Here is a 27,720-nt window from a genome sequence, read left to right on the forward strand (position 1 = left end):
GGGTGAATTTTAATACAATAAAATTCACTTTTTTTTTTTAGGTATACAGTTTTTAGATGTACAGTAAGAATTTTGACAAGATGCTGGCAGTTATATAACCATTACCACAGTTGAGATACAGAACATTTCCATCACGCCAAAGAGGTCCCTCAGGCCTCTTTGTAGTCAGTACCCTCCCTTTACCTCTGGTCCCTGGCAGTCACTCACTGATCTGTTTTCTTTTGTTATAGGCTTGCCTTTTTCAGAATGTTGAACAAATGGAATCATGCAATACATAACTTTAGCATGATATATTTGAGATTGAACCATGTTTTTGGACATATTAGTGTATTCCCATTGTACCACAGTTTGTTTATGCAGTCACCATTTGGACATTTGGATTCTTCCATTTAGGGCATTTGTGAATAAAGCCCCTAAAAACATTCATGTGTGGGTTTGTGGGTTTTTTTGTTCCCCACTGTGGACTTCTATTTTCTTTTGAGTAAGTACTTAGGAGTGGGATATCTAGGTTATGTGATACCTGTATGTTCATAAGAAACTGCCAAATTCATTTCTAAAGTGGCTGTATTCCCAAGCAATGTTGGTGGAATGCAAACTTCTGCTAGTAGTTGGTAAGATTTGTAGTTTATTCACATCCTTCACTGTCTTTTGGAGAGAAGTTTGCCATTTTGATGAAGTCTAATTTACTTGGTTTTGTTTTTGATTTCTGCTTAATGTGTTTTACCTAACCAAAGGTTGTGAAGATCATCTCATGCTTCTAAAATTTTTATGGAATTTACATTTAGGACTGTTATCTATTTTGAGTTAATTTTTGTATGTAGTGCAAGGTTAGGATTTAGGTTTTTTTTTTTGCGTATAGGTGTCCAGTTGATTTAACATTACTTGTTGGAAAGACTACCCCATCTCCAGTGAGCACACTGCGTGTCTGAAGCGTGTACACCTTTAATGAAAATCAGTGATCATATGTGTCTGTTTATTCCTGGACTTTTCGGGGGGGGGCCTGTTTTTGTTGTTTGTTTGGAGGGGGGAGGTAATTAGGTTTATTTACTTATTATTATTATTTTTATTTAACTAGAGGTACTGGGGACTGAACCTAGAAACTCCTGCATGCTAAGCATGCACTCTACCACTGAGCTACACCCTTCCCCACTTTTTTTTCAATGTACCTTATTTTTGTTTGTTTTTGGAGGTGGGTAATTAGGTTTATTTTTTTTTTTAGTGGAGATACTGAGGATTGAACCCAGGGCCTCATACATGCTAGGCATGAACTCTACCACTCAAATATACCCTTCCCCTTAAATTTTAAGCTCCTTGAGGAGCTTTTTTTAAAAATTCTTTTTTTGTTTGTTTTATTTTGGGGAAGTGGGTATTAGGTTTATTTGTTTACTTATTTTTAGTAGAGGTGCTGGAGATTGAACCCAGGACCTCATGCATGCTAAGCACATACTTTACAACTGAGCTATGCCTCCCCACCTGAGCTTTCACTCTGTTTCATTAATTCATGTGTCCTTTCACTGGCACTACACTGGTATAGTTTTGTAGTAAGTCTGAACATCAAAGAGTATGAGTAACATTCTAGTGTATATATATGCCATATTTTGTTTGTCTGTTCGTCTACCCATGAATAGTTGGGTTACTTATACCTTTTGACAATTGTGACTAGTGCTACTATAAACTTGGGTGTACAAATATCTCTTTGAGTCCCTGCTTTCAATTATTTGGGGTATATAGCCAGATGTGGAATTGCTAGGTCATATGGTGACTCTATTTTTAATTTTAAAAAAAACTGCCACACTGTTTCATAGCAGCTGCAGCATTTTGCATTCCCACCAGGAGTGCAGTTTCTCTAGATCCTCGCCAGCACTTATTTTCTGTTGTTGTTGTTTGTTTGTTTTTTCTAATTGCCATTCTAATGGGCACGAGTTGGTATCTTATTGTGGCTTTGATTTGCATTTCCCTAATGATTAGAGATATTGAACATCTTTTCACATGCTTTTTGCCATTTGTATATTTTCTTTGGAGAAATGTCTGTTTCAGTCCTTTGTGCATTTTTAAATTAAGTTTTTAGTTTTGTTGCTATTGAGTATAGGAGTTCTTTTTATATTCTGGATATTATCTACTTACTGGATAGAAGATTTGCGAAAGTTTTCTCCCATTTTGTGGATTGCCTTTTCACTTTGTTGATAGTGTACTTTGATGTACAAAGGTTTTTTAATTTTGATGAAGTCCATTTTATCAATTTTTTTTTGCCTATGTTTTTGGTATTGTATCTAAGAAATAATTCCCAAATTCAGTGTTGTTAAGATTCTCCCCTATGATTTTTTCTGAGTTTTATAGTTTTAGTTCTTATGTTTAAATTTGAATCCATTTTGAGTTAATTTTTACATATGGTATAAGGTAAGGGTCCACCATACCTAGTTTTCCCAGCAGCATTTGTTGAAAAGACTGTCCTTTCCCCATTGAATGGTCCTGTCATTCTTGTTGAAAGTCATTTGACCATGTATGTGAGGATTTGTTTCCTTGCTTTCTATTCTATTCCAATGGTCTGTTGTCTGTTTTTATGCAAATACACTGTTTTAACTATTATAGTTTTGTAGTAAGCTTTGAAATCAGAATGTGTGAGACCTCTAACTTGTATCTTCTTTTTCAAGATTGTTTTGGTTTTTCACGGTCCCTTGAGATTCCATATGAATTTCAAGATTGGTCATTCTCTTTGCACCAAAAATGTCATTTGGGTTTTGATAGGGATTATATTGAATCTTAGATGGCTTTGGGTAGTATCAACATCTTAGCAGTGTTAACTCTTCTAATCCATCAACATGGAATGTCTTCCCGTTTGTGTCATTTTTAATTTCTTTCAGCAGTGTTTTGTAGTTTTTAGTGAACAAGTCTTTTCCCTCATTGGTTATGCTTACTCCTAAGTATTTTATTCTATTTGATGGTATTGTAAATGGAATTGCTTTTTCAAAAAATTTGTTTATTTATTTTGTATACATGTATGTTTTTATTGAAGTATAGTCAGTTTGCAATGTTGTGTCAATTTCTGGTGTACAGCACAGTGCTTCAGTCATACAGGAACACACATATATTCGTTTTCATATTCTTTTTCACCGTAAGTGACTACAAGATACCAAATATAGTTCCCTGTGCTATACAGCATGAACTTGTTTATCTGGAATTGCTTTTTTAACTTCCTTTTCAGGTTGTTAATTGTTAATGTATAGAAATGCAACTGATTTTTCAGCGTTGATTTTTGTATTCTATACCTTTTGCTGAATTCATTAGTTCTAACATTTTTGTGTATGTGGAATTTTGGGGGGTTTTGTGGATATAAGATTATGTCATCTGCAAACAGAACTAATTTTATTTCTTCCTTTTCAGTTTGGATGCCTTTTATTTCTTTATCCTGCCTGGTTACCTTAGATAGGACGTGTAGTACTACGTTCAATGGTAGTAGCAAGAGTGGTTATCCTTGCCTTGTCCCTGATTTTAGAGGAAAAGCTTTCAGTTTTCACCATTGAATATGATATTAGTTGTGGACTTTTCATATGTGGCCTTTATTAATGTTGAGGTAATTTTCCTCTATTCTTACTTTGAGTGGGTTTTTTTTTCCCCCGAATCATGAAACAGCATTGAATTTTGTCAAATGCTTTTTCTACATTAACTAAAGTGATCGTGTGCAGTATATTTCCTCTCTTCATCCTGTTAATGTGTTGTATTACATTGATTTTTCATATGTTGAACCACTCTTGCATTTCAGGAATAAATCTCTCTTAGTCATGGTGTATGATCCTTTTAAGGTACTGTTGAATTCTGTTAGTATTTTGTTGAGGATTTTTGAGGGTTGGTGTTAATTCCTCTTTTAATGTTTCGCAGAATTCTCCAGTGAAGCCATCTGGTCCTGGTCATTTTTTTGTTGAGACATTTTTGATGATGAATTCAATCTACTTACTGGTTATAGGGGTATTAATATTTTCTCTTTCTTCATCATTCAGTCATGGTAGGTTATGTGTTTTGGAAAATCAGTTCATTTCATCCAAGTTATCCAATTTGTTGGCATACAGTTTTTCACACTACTCTCTTATGATTCTTTTTATTTCTGTAAAATCAGAAGCAAAATGTCTTTATTTCTGATTTTAGTTATTTGAGTCTTCTCTCTTTTTTCCTTCAGCAGTGGGCCAAAGGTTTATCATTTTGTTGATCTTTTAAAAGAACCAACGCTTAGTTTTTGTTGATTTTTCTCTCTTTTTCTTTTCTCTGCTTTATCTGTGCCCTAATTGTTATTATTTCCTCCCTTCTACTAGGTTTGGGCTTTATTTGTTCTTCTTTTTCTAGTTCCTTTAGGTAAAATTTAGGTTGTTAATTTGAGATCTTTGTTTTTTAGTGTGAGCACTTACAGCTGTAAATTTGCCTCTTAGCACTTCTTTTGCTGCATCCCCTATGTTTTGGTATGTTATGTTTTCATTTTCACTTGTTCCAAGGTATTTTTTATCTTTTGTAAAAGATTTTGGTATTTTTGATTTCTTTTTTGACCCATTAATTTTTTAATGAGACTGTTGTTTAACTTCCACATCTTGTGGATTTTCCAGTTTTCCTTCTGCTCTTAATTTGTAGATTCATTCCACGGTGATCAGAAAACATGCTGTGTATGATTTCATTTAAAATTAGGATTATTATTAAGTTTGTTTTGTGGCCTAACTTATGGACTATCCTGAAGAATGTTCTGTGTGTTCTTGGGAAAAATGTGTATCCTGCTATTGTTGGGTAGCATATTTTGTATATGTTAGGTACAGTTGGTGTATTGTGTTCAGGTTATTTATTTTCTTACTGGTATTCTGTCTGGTGCTTCTATTCACTATTGAAAGTAGAGTGTTGAAGTTTCTACCATTCTTGTACAGCTGTCTATTTCTCTCTTTTTGTTACATATATTTAGGAGTGCTGATGTTTGTTGCATATACGTTTGTAATTATTATATCTTCTTGGTGAATTGATTCTTTTATCATTATATAATGTTTTTCTTTGTATCCTGTAACAGTGTTTGAGTTAAAGTCTGTTTTGTCTAATAGCAGTATAGCTATTCCAACTCTTTTGGTTACTATTTGCATGGAATGTCTTTTTTCCATCGTTTTACTTTCAATCAATTTGTGTCCTTAGATCTAAAATGAGTCTCTTATAGACAACATATAGTTGCAGTTGCATACTGTTTTTATTCATTCTGCCAATCTGTCTCTTTTGATTGGGGAGTTTAATCCATTTATATTTAAAGTAATTACTGATAGGGGAGAACTTACTCTTGCCATTTTGTTATTTTCTGTGTGTCTTTCAGCTTTTTTGTCCCTCATTTCCTCCCTTACTACTTTCTTTTGTGTTTAATTTTTTTGTAATGACACACTTTGATTCCTTTCTCATTTCCTTTTGTGTGTACCCTCTAAATATTTTCTTTGTGGTTACAATGGAGATTACATATAGCATCTTAAAGTTTTAACAATCTATTTTGAACTGATACCAACTTAACTTTACCTTCATATAAAAACTGTTCCTTTTCAGCTCTGCCCTCTCCCACTTTATATTATTGATGTCCCAAATTACATCTTTATATATTGTGTACTCTTTAATATAGATTTATAACTATAATTTTTTATGCTTTTGGCTCTTAAATCTCATAGAGGGATAAAAATTAAAGTTACAAACCAAGTTATGGTAATACTGGTTTTAATATTTGCCATTGTATTTACTTTTACTAGAGAACTTTGTTTTTATGTGGCTTCAGGTTACTGTCTAGCTTCTTTTCATGTCTATTTAAAGGACTCACTTCAGTGTATATCACAGGGTAGATCTAGTGGTGATAAATTCCTTCAGCTTTTATTTGGAAATGCCTTATTTGCAGGACAGTTTTCCCAGATACCGAATTCTCAGTTCTGTCTTTTCTGTCAGTATTAAATATATATCATACCACTGCCTTTTGGCCTTCAAAGTTTCTGGTGAGAAATCTGCTTGTTATCTTATTGGGGATCCATTGTATGTGATGAGTTCCTTTTCTCTTGTTGCTTTAAATAGTACTGTTCTTATATTTCAGTTTCCAATTGTTTATTGCTACTATACAGCTATACAATTTTTGTAAATTGACTTTATTAGTATGAATGTTTATGTACCCTTCAAATTTATATGTTTAAATCCTAACCCCCAAAGGTGATGATAATTAGGAAGTGGGAAGTTTGGAAGGTGATTAGGTCATGAGGGTAGAGTCCTCATTAATGAGATTATTTGACTTAAAAGGGAACCCAAAGGGCTGTCTAGCCCCTCTGCTATATGAGGACACAGTGAGAAGGCATCATCTATGAACCAGAAAGTGGACTCTCATCAAATATCAAATCTGCTGGTGTCTTGATTTTGGACTTCCCAGCCTCCAGAACTGTGAAAAATAAATTTCTGTTGTTAATAAGCTACCTAGTCTATGGTATTTTGTTATCAACCCAAATGATCTAAGACAATTTCCTTATCCTTTTAAAGTCTTTGGAATCTGTGGTGACACCTCTTCCTTAATTATTAGTATTATTTGCTTCCCTTCTCTATTTGGCAGTCTGGCTCAGTTGTTTTCATTTTTATTGATCTTTTCAAGGAATGAACTTTTGGTCTAATTGACTGTTTTTTTTCTGTTCTCAGTTTTATGTATTTTTCTTTTTATCTTTTTTATTTCCTTGTTTGCTCTGAGCTTAATTTGGTTTTATCTTTCTACTTTGTTAAGCTGGGATCTTAGGCCATTGATTTGAGACTCACTTCTTTTCTAGTATTATCATGAGAGACTATAAAATTCCCCCTAGGCACTGCTTTAGCTTCATCTCAAGTTTTGAAATGTAATTTTTTTGTTTGCATTCAATTAAAATTATATTTTAATTTCCTTTGTGACTTATTCTTTGACCCAAGGGTCAAAGAAATGTGTTGTTTAATTTGTAAATATTTGAGGTTTTTCCAGATACTTCTGGTTTAATTTCTGATTTCTGGTGTAATTCCTTTGTGCTCGGAGAACATACTTTGTGTGTGTTTAATTTGCCAAGGTTGGTTTTATGGCCCAGAATATGCTACACCTTGGTGAATATTCTTTGTGCTCTTGAGAAGAATGTGCATTTGGCTTTTTGGGGGGAGGATATTCTATAAATGTCAATTAGGTTAAGTGGGTTGACTGTGTTGTTCACATTTTCTCTTTTCTTACTGAATTTCAGTCTTTATTGAGAGAGAAATGCTGCATTCTCCAACTATAACTGTAGATTTGTCTGTTTCTCTTTTCAGTTCTATCAGTTTTGATTTATATTTGTCCTTTTGTGTTTGGCTTATTCTAGTTAGTACAGTCCTTTGTATTTTTTGTTTATCCATTAAGCATAATGTCACTTGTCCTTTCTACTGCATAGAATTATTGTCTGAAATATTTCAAACCTCATAGGTATCATACAAATTTAAGGTAGTGTATATAAAAACAGGTAAATATTATGTGAAAGCACTCAACTCATTTGCTTTCAAAATTAGGAAACATCATCTGACATTGAAGAAATATATTTTAAGTGGCCACTTGTGAAATATTTAAGTAATTTTGTATTTCTGTGATTCAATGTTTCATACACCTTGTTTGGCTTGAAAAACTGTATTGCATTTTTTTCTCTTAGGATTCTAATTCTCAGATGGATTTGAGCATTCAAGTAGCTGATGATGGTATTAATGAGATAATTCAAATAGATGGAACTGGAGATACATCTTCCAATGATGAAATAGGAAGTACAAAAGATGTAGATGAGAACGAATTTTTAGGGATTATCGATGCAGGAGACCTGAAAGTACTTGAAGAAGAAGCTGACAGTATATCTAGTGGAGATTCGACTGCCGACAGTAGTGATAATGAAGACCCTCAAATAGACCTTGTGGAAGAGGTGAGGATCACTTTTGAACTGAAACTTAAAAAAATTTATAACATTTGTACTTTATTATACTTTGGAACCAAGAGGAATAACAGTTAAGATTAACCCTGTCTTTTGTCTTTAAAATGAGACTTATTTGTATACTAGTATTTAAACTTTTAATCTTTGACTAATTTAAATCAGCATTAAGTATTTAGGAATCAGGTACTATATTTGTTGGTCTTAACTAAAGATAGTGGGAGATTTAAGGAATAGGAGTGGAGGTAAAGAAGGCAGCCAGAGCAGAAGCATATTGTATTTTCCCTAATCCTAATAAATGCAGTGAAATCTTTGTGGAATATGATAATTAGGAGCCTGTAAGTAGTATTAACTACCCTTTATGGCGGTCTTACATATGTGCCAGGTACTATACTAAATCTTACCTGCCTTATGTTATTTAACATTACCACTGCCCTATGAGTCTTATTACTATCTTCATTTTGCAAATGAGAAAACTGAGATGTGAGGAATTTTAGTAACTTGTCAAAAGTCAGTCTTGTGGTTATTAAGTGACTAAGCTAAACTCCACCTGTTTGACTTTTAAATGCAATACTGTTCTGTCTCTCCAAATTCCTTTATTTCTATGTGTCCCTCTATCTTTAAAAAATTCAAAGCATCATGGCATTCCTTAATATGACTATTTTTCATCTTTAGGACCCTTTAAATTCCGGAGATGATGTTAGTGAGCAGGATGTGCCAGACCTGTTTGACACGGATAATGTAATTGTCTGTCAGTATGACAAGGTACTGTATTCACCTTTTTGACTTTGGGTTTATTAATTGCATTTATAGTAGAAAGATGAGCAAAATGATGGTGAGTTACTGTTTAGTTGCATTAATCTCAAAATAGCTAATTAATTATGTAAATTTTGGGTATGTATTTTGGGTCTAATACTGTGCTATGTGGTTTCTCAGTGATACCAAAAAGTGATAGTTCTTGTCTTAAGTAGTGACAGTCTTTTATTGAAGCAAGATGTTTTTCTGTATGGAATAATAGAATGGCATACAATAAGATGGTAGGTAAATCAAAAGCTAAAATATGTGACAGGTAAATCAAATACTAAAATAAATGGCATATAAATCAAATGCTAAGATGAGTGGCATGTAGATCAAATGCTGAGATATGTGGCACAGACAGTAAGTCCTAAAATTGGCTAGGAAATGCAAGAAATCATTTGTAGTTGGAGTTCTCCAAAAATCCTTCATGGTTGAGGTGGAACTTTGAAATACATCTTGCATGATTTGTAGGATAAAGAGAAGTGTAGAGAGTAGACATTCAGAGTAGAATAGCCTGATAAAAGGCAGGGGAATGAATGCATGTAGAATGTATAAGGGACAGTAAAGAGACAGCCCTGCCTTGTGCTTTCCTTTTGAATATATTAGTGAGTGAGGCTGGGTTGGGGACAGAAGTGGGAGCAGATTGGAAAATCCAGAATCCTTGTAGGAGAAATTCAAATGTGATTTGATAGACCTTCTGAGGATGATATTGAGAAAGTTGTAATTGGGTTTAAAAACTGGCTTTATTTGCTAATTTGGCAAATAGAAGAACAGGGATAGTACACGAAGTAACCAGAGCCCAAACTGAGGATGGCAACGTAGGACATGGAAGAGTTGCAGATTATGATGGAAGAATCATTGGGACTTGGTATTAGTTGGACATTAGGGAATAATTGACAGGGGAGAGTTGAAGGTGTCTCTGAGGTTTCAAGCCTAGAAATTAAGTTAGTACCAACTAAACTTTAGCAACTAAACTTTTAGCAATTACTGTATGGCTTTACTTTAAAAATGTTTTAAGCACTATTATTGTGATTTATAGTAGAATGGTCAGTTTTTTGTCCATAACTCCTTCATATTTACATTTTTAGCAGCTTTGAGATATAATTCACATACTATACAGTTCACCTATTTAAAGTGTACAGTTCAATGGTTGTTAGTATACCTATGGATATGTGCAACCATTAAAACATCCAATTTTAAAAGGTTTTCATCACCTCTAAAAGAAAGCCCATACCCTTTAGTTTTCACTCGCATATTGCCCCATTTCCTCCCATGCCCATTCCCAGTAGTAAGAAACTACTAATACATTTCCTGTCATTTTAGATTTTCCTATTCTGAAGTTTCATATGAAAGGAATCATATAATATGTGGTCTTTTATGACTGGTTTCTTTAACTTCACACAGTATTTCAAGATTCATCCATATCATAGCTTGTGACAGTTATTCATTCCTTTTATTGATGAATACCAGCCCATTGAATGGATCTCCCACATTTTGTTTATCCAGTCATCTGTTGAGGGATATTTGAGTTGTTTCCACCTTTTGGCTATTATAAAGAATGTTGCTATAAATATTTAAGTATAAGTTTCTTTTATGAGCATGTATTTTCATTTTTCTCAGTGTATATCTAGGAGTGGAATTCCTGGGTCTTATGGTAATAATTTGAGGCACTACCAGACTGTTTTCCAAAGTGGCTGTACCATTTTTAATTCCCGTCAGAGTGTATGAGGGCATAGATTGCTCCACATTCTCACTAACTCTTGTTACCTGAGTTTTTGATTCTAGCCATCCTAGTGGGTGTGAGGTGGTATTGTGGTTTTGATTTGCATTTCCCTGATGACTAATGCATATTAACATTTTCCCACATTTTTTCAGTAACAATTTCATTATCGTTGAGATTGACAGAGGATGGTATTTTGAATTGCTATAAAAATAAATACTTCTTTCTAAAAATAAGATCATTTTCTCTCCTATAGAAAAATGGCAATTTAGGTGATGGTAAACATAAGCATAAGAAGGAATAGGTAATAGGAAAAGGACTAGTCTTAGTTTAAAACTTATTTTAGTTTCTTATAAACAGTACATTGCTTTCTATTAACAGTGTATTTGCACTATAAGGCACTAAATAATACATGCATTTCATAGAGTCACATATAATTTTGTTGACTATTATGGATATAGTATCCTTTGTTGTACTGCATTGTGGGAAATAGCTTGTAATTAATTACATAGTGCTTTACATTTTTCAAAGTATTTTCTAATACATTGTCTTTTGGTTGTTAAAACAACCTGTAGGGTAGATAGAAGGAGTGATAATAGATGTGTAGTGTTAACAGATCTAGTTGTCTGAGGGCACTCTAATTAGTGAATATTTTAAGAACAGTGCTAAAAATTTGAATGGAAACTAAGGCATTGGGGAACCACGAAAAGTTATTGAAAGAAAGTAATGAAGTCAGAAGATAGTTAGCAAAGAGAAAGTGTCTGTAACCAAAGTGGGGTGGGAGGGACCACTGTTACAGTAAATCTTTATAAAAGCGTAACTTCCCAGTTCTGGTTACTAGTTGGCTTGTTTCAAAAAATACTGAATATAACCAAACTCAAGTAAATTGAAAGACTTCAGTGGTATAGTCTTTTAAGTGCTTTGCTACTTAGTGTGTTTTGAAGACCAGTGGCATTAGTTTCCCTGGGAGAGTGTTTAAAAATGAAGATTTTGAATCTTACCTGTACTGGGTCAGAATGTGCATTTTAGTAGTACCCCTAGGTGATTTGCTTGCTCATTAAACCTCAAGAAGAGCTTTTTTGTCTGTTTGTTTGTTTTTTGTTTTGGTTTGTTTGTTGTTCTTTTAAGTATGTTTTTTTCTGGCTTTGATTACTATATGGAATTTACCTTTAAAATTTGTAAGTTGACAGTTGGGGAAAAGTTGTGAGATTAAGGTATGCATGGAAAAGGGTTAAACCAAGGTCACTGATCAACACGCTGAGTGAGAATTAGTTAAAGTGTATGGACATGCTATTTCAGAGGTGTACAGGATGTCTAAGATTAATATAAAGTTTAAAGTAATAAAGCTATAATAGGGAAGGTTAATGGTGAAATGAAACTTTTTTACTACAGATGGGAGTGTTCTGTGCTATAAATAGGACACTACTTATAGTAGAATGTAAAACTATTTAAATATGTTGCATTTTCTTTAATAATTTAGCTGGCTTTGTCCGTTAGATGCTAATAATTACTAAGTGTGTAGTACAATATCTCTTTCTCTCTCTCTATGTATGTTTTATTTTTTGAGTAAGTCCTGCATACACATTGTTAAAAAATCTAAAAACTCTAAAAGGTATACCATGAAAAAAGTCTGTTGCCCACTCCTTCACCATTTTGCTTTTCCTCCCAGTGGCTCCCTGTCATTGCCTTTAATGTAAGTAAGTAACCAGTTAAGTTACTTTCTTAATATTTAGAGTCTCACTCAAGCAAAGCCCTAAAGGGTAGAATAGACAATATTGTATTTTTCACCTTGTCTTTTTAAGAGATTAACCATATATCTTGGAGATCTTGGCTAGTATTTTTATAACTATAATATTCCATTGTAGAATTATTAAAATTTATTTAACTGATTCTCTACTGATGAATATTTGAATTATTTTTTAGTTGTTTGCTATTGAATGACCATGTACACAGAACATTTCATATAAGGGCAGTTTTATCTATTAAATAAATCCCCAGAAATGGGATTACTGGGTCAAAGGGCAGATGTATTTGATTAGATATTATCAGAATGCTCTCCTAGAGGATATTCCAGTATATACGCCTATTACAGTGTTTGAGAGTGCTTCTTTCCTACACACTTGTCAATAGAGTGTATTAAAATGTTTGGATCTTTTCTATTATGAAAGGTTAAAAATGATATCTTGGTGAAATTTTTAACTTTTTGTGTGTTTAAAAGCCACTTCAGTTTACTTTTATGTGAACTGCTTGTTGATAACTTTTCTCTGTGTTTTAAAAAATTGTATTACTGGTCAATTTATTTATTTCTAAGAGCTCTGTATTGTTTAAGGGGAAGATTAGCCCTTGGTATGTACGTGCAGAAATACTTTTTCCTCAGTTGTTTGCTTTCAATGCTTTTTCTTTCTTTCATGCAGATGTTGAATTTGCCAACCTTTATTTTTATGGCTTCTAAATTTTGAGTCATGAATAGAAAGTTCTTTCTTACCTCAGAATTTTAAAGGGATTCACGCATGTTTTCTTCTAGTATTTCTTTGGTTTTTTTTTTTCAATCATAAGCTTTGATTGATTGGGGTGTTTATTTTGGTACATAATGTGACACATGATTCCACCTTTTAATCCACAGTGGCTACCCAATTTTCCTAACATTGCTTGTTGAAAAGTCTATTTTGTCTCCACTAATAAGAGAATGATTCCTTTATTATCCTCTAAATTTCTATATGTATTTGAGTCTACTTCTTGATTTTCTGTTTTGTTCCATTGGTTTGTCCATTAGCCTGTGCTATGTTGATTTAATTATTGAGGTTTTAAATATCTGGTAGGGTTAGTGCTTCCACCATGTTCTTTTCCAGTGTTTTCCTGGATATTCTTGTTTATTGCTCTGTATTGACTTTGGAATCGGCTTGTTGGTTCAAAACCAACCCTTTTGGATTTTCATTGAAATCACATTAAATTAATAGAATTTGGTAATGATGTTAAGGAGGAGTAGGCTGCAATTTTAATGCAGTGTCCAAGGGAGACCTTACTGAGAATGTGATAGGATAAAGATCGAAAGGAGGTAAGAGAATGAACCATGAGGATACTTGGATGTAATCATTTTAGACAGTAAATACATATGTCCTGAGGTAGAAGAATACTTGTGTGTTTGGGGAACAGTGAAGAAACCCAGAGCACTAAGTGAGGGGAGGAGCAGGATCTTATAGTCCATTTTAAGGACTTTATTTTTGAAAGTCATTGGAGAAGTTTGAGCTTAGAAATGATAATCTAGTTTATGTTTTTAACAGGGCCACTCTGGCTACATGTTTTGAGTAGACTACAGGGGGAAAAGGGTAAAAATAGAGAAACTAGTCATGGGCATATTAATCCAGGCAAGATGAGATGGTGGCTTAGACAAGAGTATTGGTAGTGGAGGTGATAGAAGTGGTTGGAATATGAATATGCTTTGTAGGTAGAACTAACCTTTGCTAATGGATCTGGATATGAGGTGTGAGTAGGAGGTATAAAGATTGTCTCAAGGTTTTTGGTCTGAATGAGTGACCATTCCCCACTGAGATGGGGAAGACTGTGAAGTTTGGGGGAGAGTATATCAGTGTCCTAGGTTTAAACTTGATTGAGATGTTTATTGGACTTTCAGAAAGAGGTGCTGAAGCAGTTGAATGAGAATCTGGAGTCTAAGGGGGAGGTGTGAGCTAGAGATGTAAATTTGGGGAGTCATTAGCATATAGATGATTAAAGTCATGAGATCAGATAAGATCACCAAGAGAATGAATATAAACAGAAAGAAGAGTCCTGGTACACTTTAAAGTTGAGAGGTGAGAGAGTAGGAGGAATCAGTAAAGAAAATTAAGGGGTGGTCAGAGAGTCATGTGGAAAGCCAGGAGTATTAAAGAAGCCCAGTGAGGAAAATATTTCAAAGAAAAGAGTGTACTGAATGGTGCCAATAGATCAAGTATTTTTAAAATGTATCCTTAGCTATGTTATCACTTATGTTGTTATGGTAAAGGTCTCTTCCTTTGTATCTTCTAACTGTTGCTTGCATATATGAAGGCTGTGAACTTCTGTATATTGATTTTTCTATCGATACTGAATTCTTAGTCATTTATAGTTGATTATCTTAGGTTTTTCAGTCATCTCATCGTTGCATCTGCAAATTTATTTCATCTTTTCCAGTTTTTATATCTTGAGGTCTTTCTTCTTGTCTAATTGTGTTGGCTAGTATTTCTAGAGTGAAAGTTGGATAATAGTGGGTATTCTTGTTTATATCCTGACTTTAGTGGAAATACTTTGAGAATTTTCCCCACTAAGCAGTAAGTCATGGCTTTTTGGCTGAGGTAGGGGTATCTGTATGTTTGTAGGATATGGTCTTTCTTATTTTGAGTTAAAAAAAATCTAAAATGCATGAGTTTCCTTAAATGCTTTTTCAGCATCATTGGAGATGATTATATGATTTGTCTCCTTAGGTCTAGTAATACAGTTTTTATACTAGTAAATTCCTAGTATTGAACCATCATTGTTACATTTGTAGAATAAATGTAGTTACTTGATAAAGATACTAGGATGAGTTATTGTTGCTTCTGCTATTAATACTCTCCTAATTTTGGTCAGATTTTATCATCTGTGTTGAGTTAAGGATTCTGTCATCACTGTCGTGTTCCCCGAGCAACATGGATAGACCTGGAGATTGTCATTCTAAGTGAAGTAAGCCAGAAAAGTGAAAGAAAAATACCATATGATATCACTTATATATGGAATCTTAAAAAACGAAAAAAGGCAAACTTATTTACAAAGCAGACAGAGACTCACAGACACAGAAAACAAACATGGTTACAGTGGGGGAAGGGAGTGGGAAGGGATAAATTGGGAGTTCAAGATTTGCAGATACTAAATATATAAAACAGATAAAAACAAGTTCATACTGTATAGCACAGGACACTATATTCAGTATCTTATAGTAATCTGTGGTGAAAAAGAATATGAAAACAAATATATGTATGTTCACGTATGACTGAAGTATTATGCTATGTCAGAAATTGACACAACATTGTAAGCTGACTATATGTCAATTAAGAAAAAAATATATATACACACACACACAAAAAGGTATGTGCAAGTGAAAATTTGGCAGTCAAACTAACAAATTTTCCATTATTAGGACTTTTTTCCCCCCACAAAAATAGGGGGTTTATCTTTTGTATTTTCTTATGCTTCAGAAATGCATCTGAATACTAGTCACAGACTTTTCTTCCTTGTTGACTATTTGCAGTCAACAATATTAGGTTTAATTTTTATGTTTGATTTCAAATCATACATTTCTAAGGTTTTTAAATAGTCACTTGTGGGTTACCCAGAAGTAACAATGATTGTGTGATTTCTTACCTTTTAAGGTAGTATTATTTTCTAGTTTTTATTTTGTCTGTATCAGGCTGATTTATTGACTCCAAAGAATAGCCAATAGAGTCTGATAGATTATAAGGTGTATTTTCTCACCTTGCTCAGTGTATTATGACTTTCTTCTTCACAATGAAAGACCACTCTTTTTTTTTTATCCCTGATAATATTAACTACAGCCTCTCTATTTATTCTTTTGCAGACATCCTGAACTCTTTGCTGTTCTTGAGCAATCCAGGCATGCCCTTCGTCAGGACTTCTGTTCCCTTGTTTGGAATGCTCTGTAGTCAATATCTTCTTGGCTTTACCCCTCATATTTTTAAAGTCTTTACTCAAATGTTACCTCAGAAGTCAGGCTCACCCTCACTCTTCTATTTAAAATTGTAAACCTTTGTGTTTGTGATCTTCCTTTTCCTGATCTATTTTCCATAACATTTACTACCTTTTAATATTTTGTGTAGTTTATGTATTTATTAGGTCTGTTTCTCCCATCCTTACTAAAATGTCAACTTTTCAGAGACTGAAATTTTTTCCTTTCTAAAAAAATTATACATATATATATTTTTCTTTCCTTTTTAAAAAAGCTAGTAGATATCCAGTGCCTAAAATAATATCTGACACATAGGAGTGCAAATATTTGCTGAATGAATGAACAGACTATCTTGAAGAGGTCTTATTTTTAAAGAACTCCCATTTAGGATCACAGCAATCCCATGGGATATGTAAAGAAACGTAGATAATCCTTTACCTTCTAAATTTAATTAATTTAAGCTGTTTTTCTACTTACAGATTCATCGAAGCAAGAACAAATGGAAATTCTATTTGAAAGATGGTGTTATGTGTTTTGGAGGGAGAGACTATGTATTTGCAAAAGCCATTGGTGATGCAGAGTGGTAAAACTTACGAGCTCAAACACCATAAATATCAGTGGGACTATATCATATATTATTTACTGTATGGAATTTAATAAAATTATAATTCAGATGCAGATACAAATATATAATTTTACATTTCTTCCATTTTACATTTCAGACTATTTTAACAGGTTTTTATTTTTTAATCCTCATTGTCTATAGCATTAACAAAGCATAGATGTATCAGGTGTGATTTACAATGAAGAAATAATATTTATTTAATTTCGAAGTGAAATTTAAATCAGACCCAGTTGCCCTTCATCGTAAAGTCATTATCAGTTATTATTATTGGGGCTGGTATTCCTCCCACCTCTCACCAAACCATGTTACAAAAGATCCTGGAGCGTCTTACAAGTGGTAGGATTATTAAAGAAGGCTTCTTTGGATCTTCAGTCTACACTCATCACTGGCAGGAGGCTGGTTGTGCAGGCTCAGATGGTTCCTTGGAGGGAGGTGCCTCTGTTGACCCTGTATAATACTTGAACATGAAAATCTTTCCTGAGGCCTGGATCCCTGTAGCTAAGGATCAGCCTCTCTGGGTCTGTCACGTGGCCAGGCCATTCTTCTTTGTATCTTGTTATTTTCCTGGGGGAATTCTGTAGAATAGGTTATGTTCCCATTCTAATTCTTGAAACTTCATACTTCTGTCTTCTTCCCCCTCTCTCTAATCCCCCCGCCCCCTATTTTTCTTACAGTGGAAGATCCCTTTGCAAACTCTTTACCCCTTGAAGATACCATCTTTCTTTTTCCTAACTGAGAATTCCCCCATTGGGTTTAGGTTTCCTAAAACAAAAGCCAAGAAGAGATATTCTCTTCAGGAATCTTCTGCTTTGGTGAAGCAATCTCATTTGAAAACAGAAGACCTAGATAACGGTCTTTAAAATCATGGTGGGGAAACAGAATGTAAAACACAAATAGCTCCCGTTTTCCTACACCGATAAAAACAAAGCAAATTAATATCTCAGTAAAGGATTCTGTAATATTCTCTTCCTTAATAGATTCAAATTCCTCAAAGGAACATTTTCCTCATCATTCTGCTTCTCTTAGTGGGTGGGGTATACATGGTCTCTAAATCTAGGATTCCTCATTTTGGCCCTGAATGTTCTTCTCCGGGAGAGTAAATCTCTCACAGAAAGCAGTTTGGGTTTGAGTGGGTTATGGTCTGTGAAAGCCCTTTAAAGATTAGATATCTGGATCCGGCTGGTCACAGGGTGAATTCCCTATTTCTTTTTCAGACGCAACCTCACTTGGAGAGCTTAATTTATTCCAACACTTGTTCTTTTCTACCCTTTTCTACCCAAGGACTATTGGATCTTTTCAAAATCTGGATAAATCTCTTCTGGGCCATGAACAACATGAGTGGGACACTCTTTGGCCTAAAGTTGGCAGCTGCTTGCAGATCCAGTTAGTAACTAGTGAGTAGGCTGGTCCCCTATCCAGATTCTCCAACTGTGCCTTCATCCTCCGAGTGATTGCCCTGTTCACTACCACCACTGCTATTACAGATTCTTCTTTGGCTTTTGAGAGCTCCCAGGAGCTCCCATGGGTTCTCTGCATGGATTTTGCCTACTGTTCATCTTTCTACATGGAAGGCAAAAAGAGGGCACTTATTCTTTGTGCCTGCCCCTTAAATGTACCCCCTCCAGTGTTGAGGACTACACTTTCTAGTTGTCTTCCTGCTTGCTTTTTCCCAAGCTCACCCTGTCACTCTGTATTTGCCCTAGGCAAACTTACTGCACATTAATTGCTGAGTTTAGTGACAAGGTGCATTCACTTGGAAGTTGGGGTTTAATATGTTGGTTTAAGTGTTTGGAAGAGACAGTAATAGTTGTTTCTAAAATTCCTTTCCTCTTTTCTACTGTGAACTTTAAATTCTCACTTTGCTTCAATGATTTTTTTTTTGAATTTTCTATGTTACAAATACTGTTATTATAATGACGCTCTTTATTTATGTGGTACATTTTATCAGAGGAAAAAGTCATTGTTTCATTTGTCTCTCTGAGTGCCTTTTTGCCCCCTGGTCTTTTAAAAATGTAAAAGCATCCATTTAAAATAAGTTTACCAAAAAATAAAACAAAGCCCAATAATAATTATCTTCGCATGCTAGTATAAATGATGATTATTTTGGTGCTGACTGCATGGAGAATTAAGAGATTTCTCAAATTATTTTGGACCTAGTGCCCTTTTATTCATCTCAAATAGTGCTAGAAAAGAATCCTAGTTCTTGAAAAGCTGTCTAAACTAGTGGTTTTCAATTCTTTTGGCCAGGTGCCACACTAAAAAAAAATACTTTAACAACCAATGTATGTTTGCATAGATACGTATAACACAAACAAAATACCAGAAAAAAATGCTTGGCCTCCTATATTTTCTATTTGGTTCTGTTCTGTTGCATTAAAATTTTTTTGGTGGTGTTGGCCCGCTAAATTGACTTTACTACCTATTGATGTGTCATAACTCATAGTTAAAAAATTATTTTTAACCCATATACTAAAGATAGAGTGAGACAAATCTTAATCCATTTTGAGAGAGATTATTCTTTAAGCCCTAGAAGTTGGTGAAGTTTATCTGAGACTTGGCTTTAATGTATTACTTTTGCATTCAGGAACCTTTCAATCATTTCCAAGCTAAACATTTCTTGTTGTATATTATAACAAAATATCATAAAGTTAAGTTCTAAGTTCTTATAAATGCAGTAACTTGCAAATGTCATCCTATACCATTTTATTGGTGGAGAATGTGTCTCCATTATAGAGCTTGCAGTTTGTTGTGTTAAATTAAATTTATGTGAGTATCATGTATAGTAATTCTGAATTCAGGCTTTTTCTTCATGTATGCATCCTACAGTGCTTTTTTTTTTTTTTTTTTTTACACACTTTCCACTTCTCCCTGTCTGCTAAGAAGGTCTTGCTGAGTTTGCAGTTAGTCTCTTTGGGGCTGGCCAACTGACCTTGCCTGGATTACCTGCTTTACCTATGTGTTCAGTGTGCTGTAATATGTATGAAAAGTCATCTGTACAGCTCAGACTTCATAGGGCAATGCGACTCCAGTTCTGGCTGAGGTACTCAGCTGAAGTCTTTTAAGTTGTGTAGCAAAACTAATAACTTTAGAATGATTAACAGTTAACTGGGGTGGTGAGCAGGGGAATTTAGTGGGGAATTTTCTGTTGACTCATGTTAGTAGGTTAATATTATTCTGTTTTTCATGTAAGTATACTCAAAGCTAGGTGGGAACTTTGTAATTGAAAACTAGAAAGCTAAATTATAAATAGGAAGCCCATGGTAATAACTCTTAGGAAGAAACTTGATATTAATAAAAATATTGCACATTGTGAAGAAAAGATTATTTCCAATGCTGAACACGTTTATTGAAGACCTTGTGACATAAAGATTCTTAATTTACTTATGGACTTAACACATTTTTGAGGAAACCAAAAGCAGCCCCTTTATAGCAAATGTTACAACATTTGAACAAAATACCTTTTAAAAATATTTTGTAAGTTTAGATGAATTATTCCAAATTGGTTAACCCCTTTTAGTAATTTTGCAATCTACCAGTGATATCATCAAACATGGTAAAAAAAAATAACAAAATGGAAATATAAATTTTTTGAGCATTTGATGTTTTTATGATTTGTGTATAAGAGATTATTTAGACTAGGAACAAACACACACACTTTCTATGAGACCATCTCGTAAGGAAAATTCTTAACAAGGTTTGTTTTCTATTTCAGTTATAAAAGTGAGTCAGCTAAAATTATTAATCATTTACATGTGCAACTAGGATAGATACAGTGTGAGAAACAAAGCAGATGAGTGTATCACTAAAGGAATTTATAATGTAGGTGAAATAAATGATGTACATGTACGATAATAATATCCAGTAGTGTAGAACAAAAGACAGATGAGTGATACAGATGACGAGTGCCTAAAGAAGTCTAAGAGAGAAACCCTTGTGGATTATTTGTTATTTATGCCCTGCTTTATTCCAAGTAGAGGAGGTGTCTTGACTATAGTGGATTAGGGAGGGAGTGGATTAAGAATAGTTTGAGAAGATAAACTTGTAGCTGGGGTCTTAAAGGATCCCAGAGGAGGACAGTTGCTCCATTTGGTAAGAGTGGCACAGGCACCAGCATGGAGATGCGCAGGGCACAACGAGGGGAAAGTAATTGGAACACTTTGTTTCACGTAGAAAAATAGGATATAAAGTAAGAAAATTTGAGGATAGATTCTGGAGCTCTTTGAATGTTAGGCTAGGAACTAAAACTTAAATTTATAGCCACTGATAAGCTGCTCAGGATTTTGGCAGGTATGTAACAAGATGGGATGGGATTTTAGGAAGTTAGTCAGTGGTGATAGGTATGAGAGTGTGGACATGGGAAAGATTGGATATGAATAAAAATGAGGGAGGCATAGTAGTACTTCAGAGGTAAGGGGAAATGGCCTGAGATGTGGGTGTGGCAGTAGAAATGCAAAATAAAGAACTGATGCAGAAGACGGTTGAGAGGAATAACTAATGAATAAAAGGATCTGAGAATGAGGAAGACAGGACACTATGACTCTGTACATTAAAACTTAAATTATAATGTAGAAAATAAAGACCAGTATTTGTGGAAAAGTCTGTGAAAGTTGTTTTCAGAGTATGTGAACAAATACCTTGGGCTCAAACAATAATTAAGAGTACATAATTTAAAGTTTCTCCACTAGGATATATTTTAATTTTTCCTTTGTTTTACTTTCTGCTGTTTTGCTTGCTTAGTTGTTTTGGTTCTGTGATTTACTGTGAATCAAAAAGTTAATTATGTATATATATATAACATGACTAATTAGTATTCTCTCATCACTGAGACAAATTCTAGAATACTTGTTTACAAGAGAGAGGACTACATCTGAGTGAAGATAAGTAACTAGTTACAGAGGAGAAAAGTCAGAAATATGAAAAAAACATTCCAGAGAAGAGATACTTTATAATAAAGTTTATAATTTTTTAATAAACTATTTTGAATTATTTTAAAAAATGTTATCAAGACTGAAAGCAGACTAAATGTGTAGAAAATCTAGTTATGACTATACATTTATTTATTATTTTACTTTATTTTTTAATTGAAGTACTGTCAGTTACAATGTGTCAATTTCTGGTATACAGCACAATGTCCCAGTCATGCATATACATACATATATTTATTTTCATATTTTCTATTAAAGGTTATTACAAGATATTGAACATAATTCCCTGTGCTATACAACAGAAACTTTTTTGAAATCTATTTTTATATATAGTGGCCAACATTTATAAATCTCAAACTCCCAAATGTATCCCTTCCCACCCCCTTTCCCTGGTAACCATGAGATTGTTTACTATGTCTGTGAGTCTGTTTCTGTTTTATAGATGAGTTCATAGTGTCCTTTTTTTCTTTTTTTCTCTTTTTGTGGGGGGTCCACATATGAGTGATATCATATGGTATTTTTCTTTCTCTTTCTGGTTTACTTCACTTAGAATGACCATCTCTAGGTCCATCCATGTTGCTGCAAATGGCATTATTTTATTCTTTTTTATGGCTGAGTAGTATTCCACTTTATAAATAGACCACAACTTCTTTATCCTGTCATCTGTTAATGGACGTTTGCTTCCATGTCTTGGCTATTGCATATAGTGCTGTATGAACATTAAAGTGCATGTATCTTTTTAAATTAGAGTTCCCTCCAGATATATACCCAGAAGTGGGATGGCTGGATCATGTGGTAAGTCTATTTTTAGTTTTTTGAGGAATCTCCATACTGTTTTCCATAATGGCTGCACCAAGCTACATTCCCACCAGCATTGTAGGAGGGTTCCCTTATCTCCGTACCCTCTCCAGCATTTATTGTTCATGGACTTTTGAATGATGGCCATTCTGACTGATGTGAGGTGATACTTCATTGTAGTTTTGATTTGCAGTTCTGATGAATAGTGATGTTGAACATTTTTTCTTGTGCCTATTGGCCATTTGTATGTCTTCATTGGAGAATTGCTTGTTTAGGTCTTCTGCACGTTTTTGGATGGGGTTGTTTGTTTTTTTGATGTTAAGTTGTATAAGCTGTTTATATATTTGGGAAATTAAGCCTTTGTCAGTTGCATCATTTGCAGATATTTTCTCCCATTCTGTAGGTGGTTGTTTTCTTTTGCTTATGGTCTCCTTTGCTGTGCAAAAGCTTATAAGTTTAATTAGGCCCCATTTGTTTATTATTGCTCTTATTTCTATTGCCTTGATTGACTGCCCTAGGAGAACATTGCTCAGATTTATGTCAGACAATGTTTTACCTATGTTTTCTTCTAGGAGATTTATCATGTCTTGTCTTATATTTAAGTCTTCAAGCCATTTTGAGTTTATTTTTGTGTATGGAGTGAGGGAGTGCTCTAACTTCATTGATTTACATGCTGCTACCCAGTTTTCTAAACACCACTTGCTGAAGAGACTGTCTTTTTTCCATTGTATGTTCTTGTCTCCTTCACCAAAGATTAATTGATCATAGGTCTGTGGGTTTATTTCTGGGCTCTGTATTCTGTTCCATTGATCCATATGTCTGTTTTTATGCCAATACCATGCTGATTTGGTTACTGTAGCTCTGTAGTATTGTCTGAAGTCTGGGAAAGTTATTCCTCCAGCTTCATTCTTTCTCTTAAATGCCAAAGCGGAAGTAAAAACTGGAAATAGCCCAGATACCCATTGATAGGAAAATGGAAAACAGTGCTATATTCATACAAAGGAATACTACTCAGTAATGAAAAGGAATGAACTACTGATTCAAGTTGCAGCATGGATGAATAGCAAAAACATTGTGTTGAGTCAAGAAGCCTTACACAAAAGAATATATATTGTGTGATTCCATTTATATGAAGTTCTAGAACAGCCAAAACTAATCTATGGGGAAAAAAATCATAACCATTGTTAGCTCTGTGAGATGGAGGTGAGGGATTAATTAGGAAGGGGCATGAGGAACCTTTCTGAGGATGAGTGTTCTCTATCTTCATGAAGGTTTTGGGTATGTGGGTGTGTATGTTCCTCAAAACACATTAAATGGTATGCTTAGGACTTATCCATTTCATTATACATAAATTTTACCTTTAAAATGTAAACAAATATTAAACTTTTGTTAATGATAAGCATGCTGAAGTGTTAAGGGCTGACAAATACTGATGTCTGCAACTTACATGAAAATGCATCAGAGATGATAGATGGATAATTATATAGATATATTATAAAACCAATATAGTAAAATGTTGAATCTAAGTATATGAGTGTGCAATTTACCATTATTTCAGCTTTTCTGAATGATTGAAAACATTCACAAAATGTTGGGGGAAATTGAGAGAACTTTGGACACATATTAAACCTTTGGGTGACTGATTTACCAGTATGGGAGGCAGAAGAACACAGTGGGTTAAAAGGCTGGGGTCCTGAATCAGAACTTTGAGTTTGAATCCTATTAACTGAAAATTTTTATTAGTTCTTTGAGAACTTGGGCAAGTTGTAATAGGTGTTCCTCTACTATAAAATGTGAATATGATCATCATCACAGAGTTTTATGAAGGTTAAGTGGGTTAAATTATATAAAATACTTATCAAGATGTTTGGCATAGAATAGGCTTTCAATAAGTTATTTTAGAAAGGCAAAGGAACCTACAAAAAAACACTGCAATTAAAACCATATTCACTTCCTATAAGAGTCAATTCTGATAAATAAAAATACTTTCTAGCAAATATTGAATATATTTTTCTATACCTTCAAAGATAGAAATAATGAAATTTTCAAAAAATTTAAATATTTTCTTTAAATTTACATAAAAGATAGGGCCTTTGAAAGAAAAAAAAATTTTCTCCTTCTAGATTTTATAACTTCAGCATAATTCAGCACATTTGTTGCATACTATTGCCAAGATCCTGAGCCAGGAGACAGGGTAACAAATTGAGACAGGGTTCCTGCCCACAAGGAGTTAACAATCTACTCTTTGATGTTTCATTGCTCTTTAGAGACTAAGCACCAAGCCAATAGGCTGAAATGTGCTTTTAGATGCTTATTTTACATTAAATTTTAAATAGTAGAACCTAGACGGGGGATAGATAAAAGTCTTTAGAACAGCACTATCCAGTGGAACTTTCTGTAGTGATGAAAATGTTCTCTATATATGCAGTCCAGTATGGTAACCACTGGTCATATGTGGCTATTGAGCATTTGAAATGTGGCTAGTGCAACTGAAAAACTACATTTTTAATTTAGTTTAATTTTAATTTAGCTACATGTGGCTAGTGGCTACCAGATTGTACAATGCATCTCTGGATTGTGTTTCTCAAACTATTTGAGGAAAAGGACCAGTTATTTTAAATTTCAAATCTGTTATGAATTAATATTTTTGTAGAATGCAATAAAAATTACAGGGATGAAATGAGAAAAAATATCGAAGACATGTAAAACATTGCCTTATTTTAAAAATGTTAGATTCAACAGACATAAAATTACTGTCAAAGTTTCTATTAAAGTTTCTAAACAGTCTTAACTTTTGTATGTTACCATGTGCCAATGACAAATAGGTTTTAGACTGACAGTGATCATGGACCACACTTTGAGCTCGGTAGAGGTCTCTTTTTGCCCAATGTACCTAACACATAATTTCCTGAAATCAACAGTCTGCTAAAATTACTGGCATGGATAATTTTTTTTTTTACATATTTAAGTATAGTTATATAACAGTTAACACTCTTTATAGCAAGTCTTGTCCAGCACAGCTGAATATTGACATTGTAATGTGGTCAACTTCAGGGTGGACTGGGAGGGCTTATTTGATCCAGTGAAGCCATTTTTACAGTTGGAGGTATAAGCTGAAAAATCCTTCCTTCTATAAAGTTCAGCTCGATGTTTACAGCAGCCAAATTTGCTCAGCAACAGAAAGAAATCCCTTCGGAATGCCTTTGTGAAAATTGCATACAGAAATGGATTGGCACAAGAATTGACAGGGTAAAAAAGAACCAGTAACACCTTAGAGTTGGTTACTGTAATAAGGGGCACTTTGAAGGCAGCTGAGATGGCAAAGAAGGAGATTGGTGCCATGCAGGTGAAATCAGTGAAGATGAGGACTGCCATTTTCTTAGCAATCTTTGTATCTTTGTTGGTAGCCATCAGCTCTGGATTTTGAACGGCAAAATAAATTTTGATGTAGCAAGCACAAATGATGATGAAGGCCACCACATTGAGTATCAGGATGGTTAGTATGTAGACTTGTGAGAGAGTGGTTTCCACATCCATCGGGAGGCAAATGCTGACCTTCATGTAATTGCTGACACCCACAAGAGGCAACATGGCAATTAGAGTAGAAAATAGCCATCCTCCAAGCATGATTGGAACGGCATGTCTTAGTCGCAGCTTTTGGTCCAGCTGAATAGCGTAGGTAATGGTGTGCCATCTTTCTAGTGTGATGACTGTGAGAGTGTAGACAGAAAGTTCACTTGCAAATACAGTGAAAAAGCCCGCAGCGCTACACCCATTCCCTGTCTGCCAATCTATGGCATGGTTATAATACTGGCCTTTGGTTTGGGCGTCAACTGAGGCAATGAGTAGCAGATAGAGCCCCATGCAGAAGTCTGCAAAGGAGAGATTGCACATGAGGAAGCGGGGCACTGTCAGTTTATAGCGACTGGTCAGGAGAACAAAGAGGACAGTCACATTTCCCATGATGGCTAGAATATTAATCAGCCAAATCAGGACTCTGAGGAAGTTATAGCCCATAATATCTTCACAGGGATTAAAAGCATCTGGTTCAGGAGCACATTGGAGTGTCTTGGGTGAGCAGAAACCATAGTCATAATCCCAGCCACTCAGTTCACTCTCAGCAAAGATGGCAGAATAACTGTAAGAAGAATATTTTAGGCTCAGTGTAAACTTAAGAGATTTTCTGTGATTCCAGGTATTTAAAAATTTGAAAATCATCTGTAGTGTTTTGTTTTTTTTTAAGGCCTAAGAAACAAAAGGAAAGAAATCCACAACAGCCTTAGTCTTACATTTATTTGTTATCTGAGAACTCGGAATTGATGTAGGAATTCCTTAAGAAGGGAATGAAAAGTAGATTTTTTTATATGTAGATTTTACACAATGATGCAAAGACTGAATGAAGCTGTTTACAGAGGATGATTTTCTTTGGAAAACAAATTTAGAGACATAATCTATGCTTGCTCAATCTAAAAGAATCCTTTCTTGACATTTTCTTAGCTATTTATCTCCTTTAGTTGTGAACCAGACTGCTATTAAGCTGTTTTTCTGTAGTAGAACACAAGTGGGATTGGAAGGCTCACATTGCTGAAGATCATCAGCTCCTGGAGGTCATGCTTGCATGCTTGCATGTAAGCTCATCAAATAGCCCAGGTGGGAAGTGAAAAGCAAGGATAGGTTACTAGACAGAAATTAAGGAGCTAAGGAAGAATATGTCATGAACCACAAGAAGAAATAGTGAAAATAGATACTTCTTAGGGTATGAGTCAAATCCGGAGAGTGGATTGAAGATGGACTCTGTCCCTCATGAAGGAAAGCCCCACCTCTGCCATTCCCTTTCTCCCAACACCACTGCTACTGCTTGAGTTCAGATTTTCATTCTCTCTTATGGGACAATTACATTAGTTTTTTTCCTGACATCCTTCCTCCAATTTTAGCCCTCTCCTAGTTCCATTTGTATATTCCCTCTGGAACGGCCTTTCTTAAGCACAAATGTATTAAGTCAAAGATTTCCTAGGTTCTCAGTGCCTATGGGATAAACTTGTGATGACCTCTGAGTCCCTCCTTGTTCTGGATTCTGCCTCCTTCTCCAGTCTCACTCTAAGAAGCAGTAGTGCTGTGCAATTCAGAGCACTGGCTCTAGTGCGGGACTGCCTGAGTTCCAGTCTTTATAGGCTGTGTAAACCTAGAAGACATACTTAACATCTCTGCACCTCAGATTCTGCATTCGCCCGATA

At 34.5% G+C, this 27,720-nt stretch overlaps 2 protein-coding genes across 2 annotated transcripts in view; one reads left to right on the forward strand and one right to left on the reverse strand.

Moving 5' to 3' along the window:
• GTF2A1L (general transcription factor IIA subunit 1 like) overlaps nt 1–17,415 on the forward strand; it is a 41,944-nt gene extending 24,529 nt beyond the window's left edge. The window contains exons 7-9 of the mRNA XM_010967753.3: nt 7,659–7,919; nt 8,601–8,690; nt 16,618–17,415. Coding sequence (XP_010966055.2) covers nt 7,659–7,919; nt 8,601–8,690; nt 16,618–16,725 — 459 coding nt within the window. The 3' untranslated portion in view covers nt 16,726–17,415. The remainder of the gene's footprint in view (nt 1–7,658; nt 7,920–8,600; nt 8,691–16,617) is intronic.
• Nucleotides 17,416–17,900: 485 nt separating this feature from the next.
• The window catches only part of LHCGR (luteinizing hormone/choriogonadotropin receptor), a 60,480-nt gene continuing 50,660 nt past the window's right edge, over nt 17,901–27,720 (reverse strand). Inside the window, exon 11 of the mRNA XM_010967774.3 lies at nt 17,901–26,624. Coding sequence (XP_010966076.3) covers nt 25,472–26,624 — 1,153 coding nt within the window. The 3' untranslated portion in view covers nt 17,901–25,471. The remainder of the gene's footprint in view (nt 26,625–27,720) is intronic.

This window comes from Camelus bactrianus, chromosome 15, assembly GCF_048773025.1.
Source record: "Camelus bactrianus isolate YW-2024 breed Bactrian camel chromosome 15, ASM4877302v1, whole genome shotgun sequence".
NCBI classification, from domain to species: Eukaryota; Metazoa; Chordata; class Mammalia; order Artiodactyla; family Camelidae; genus Camelus; species Camelus bactrianus.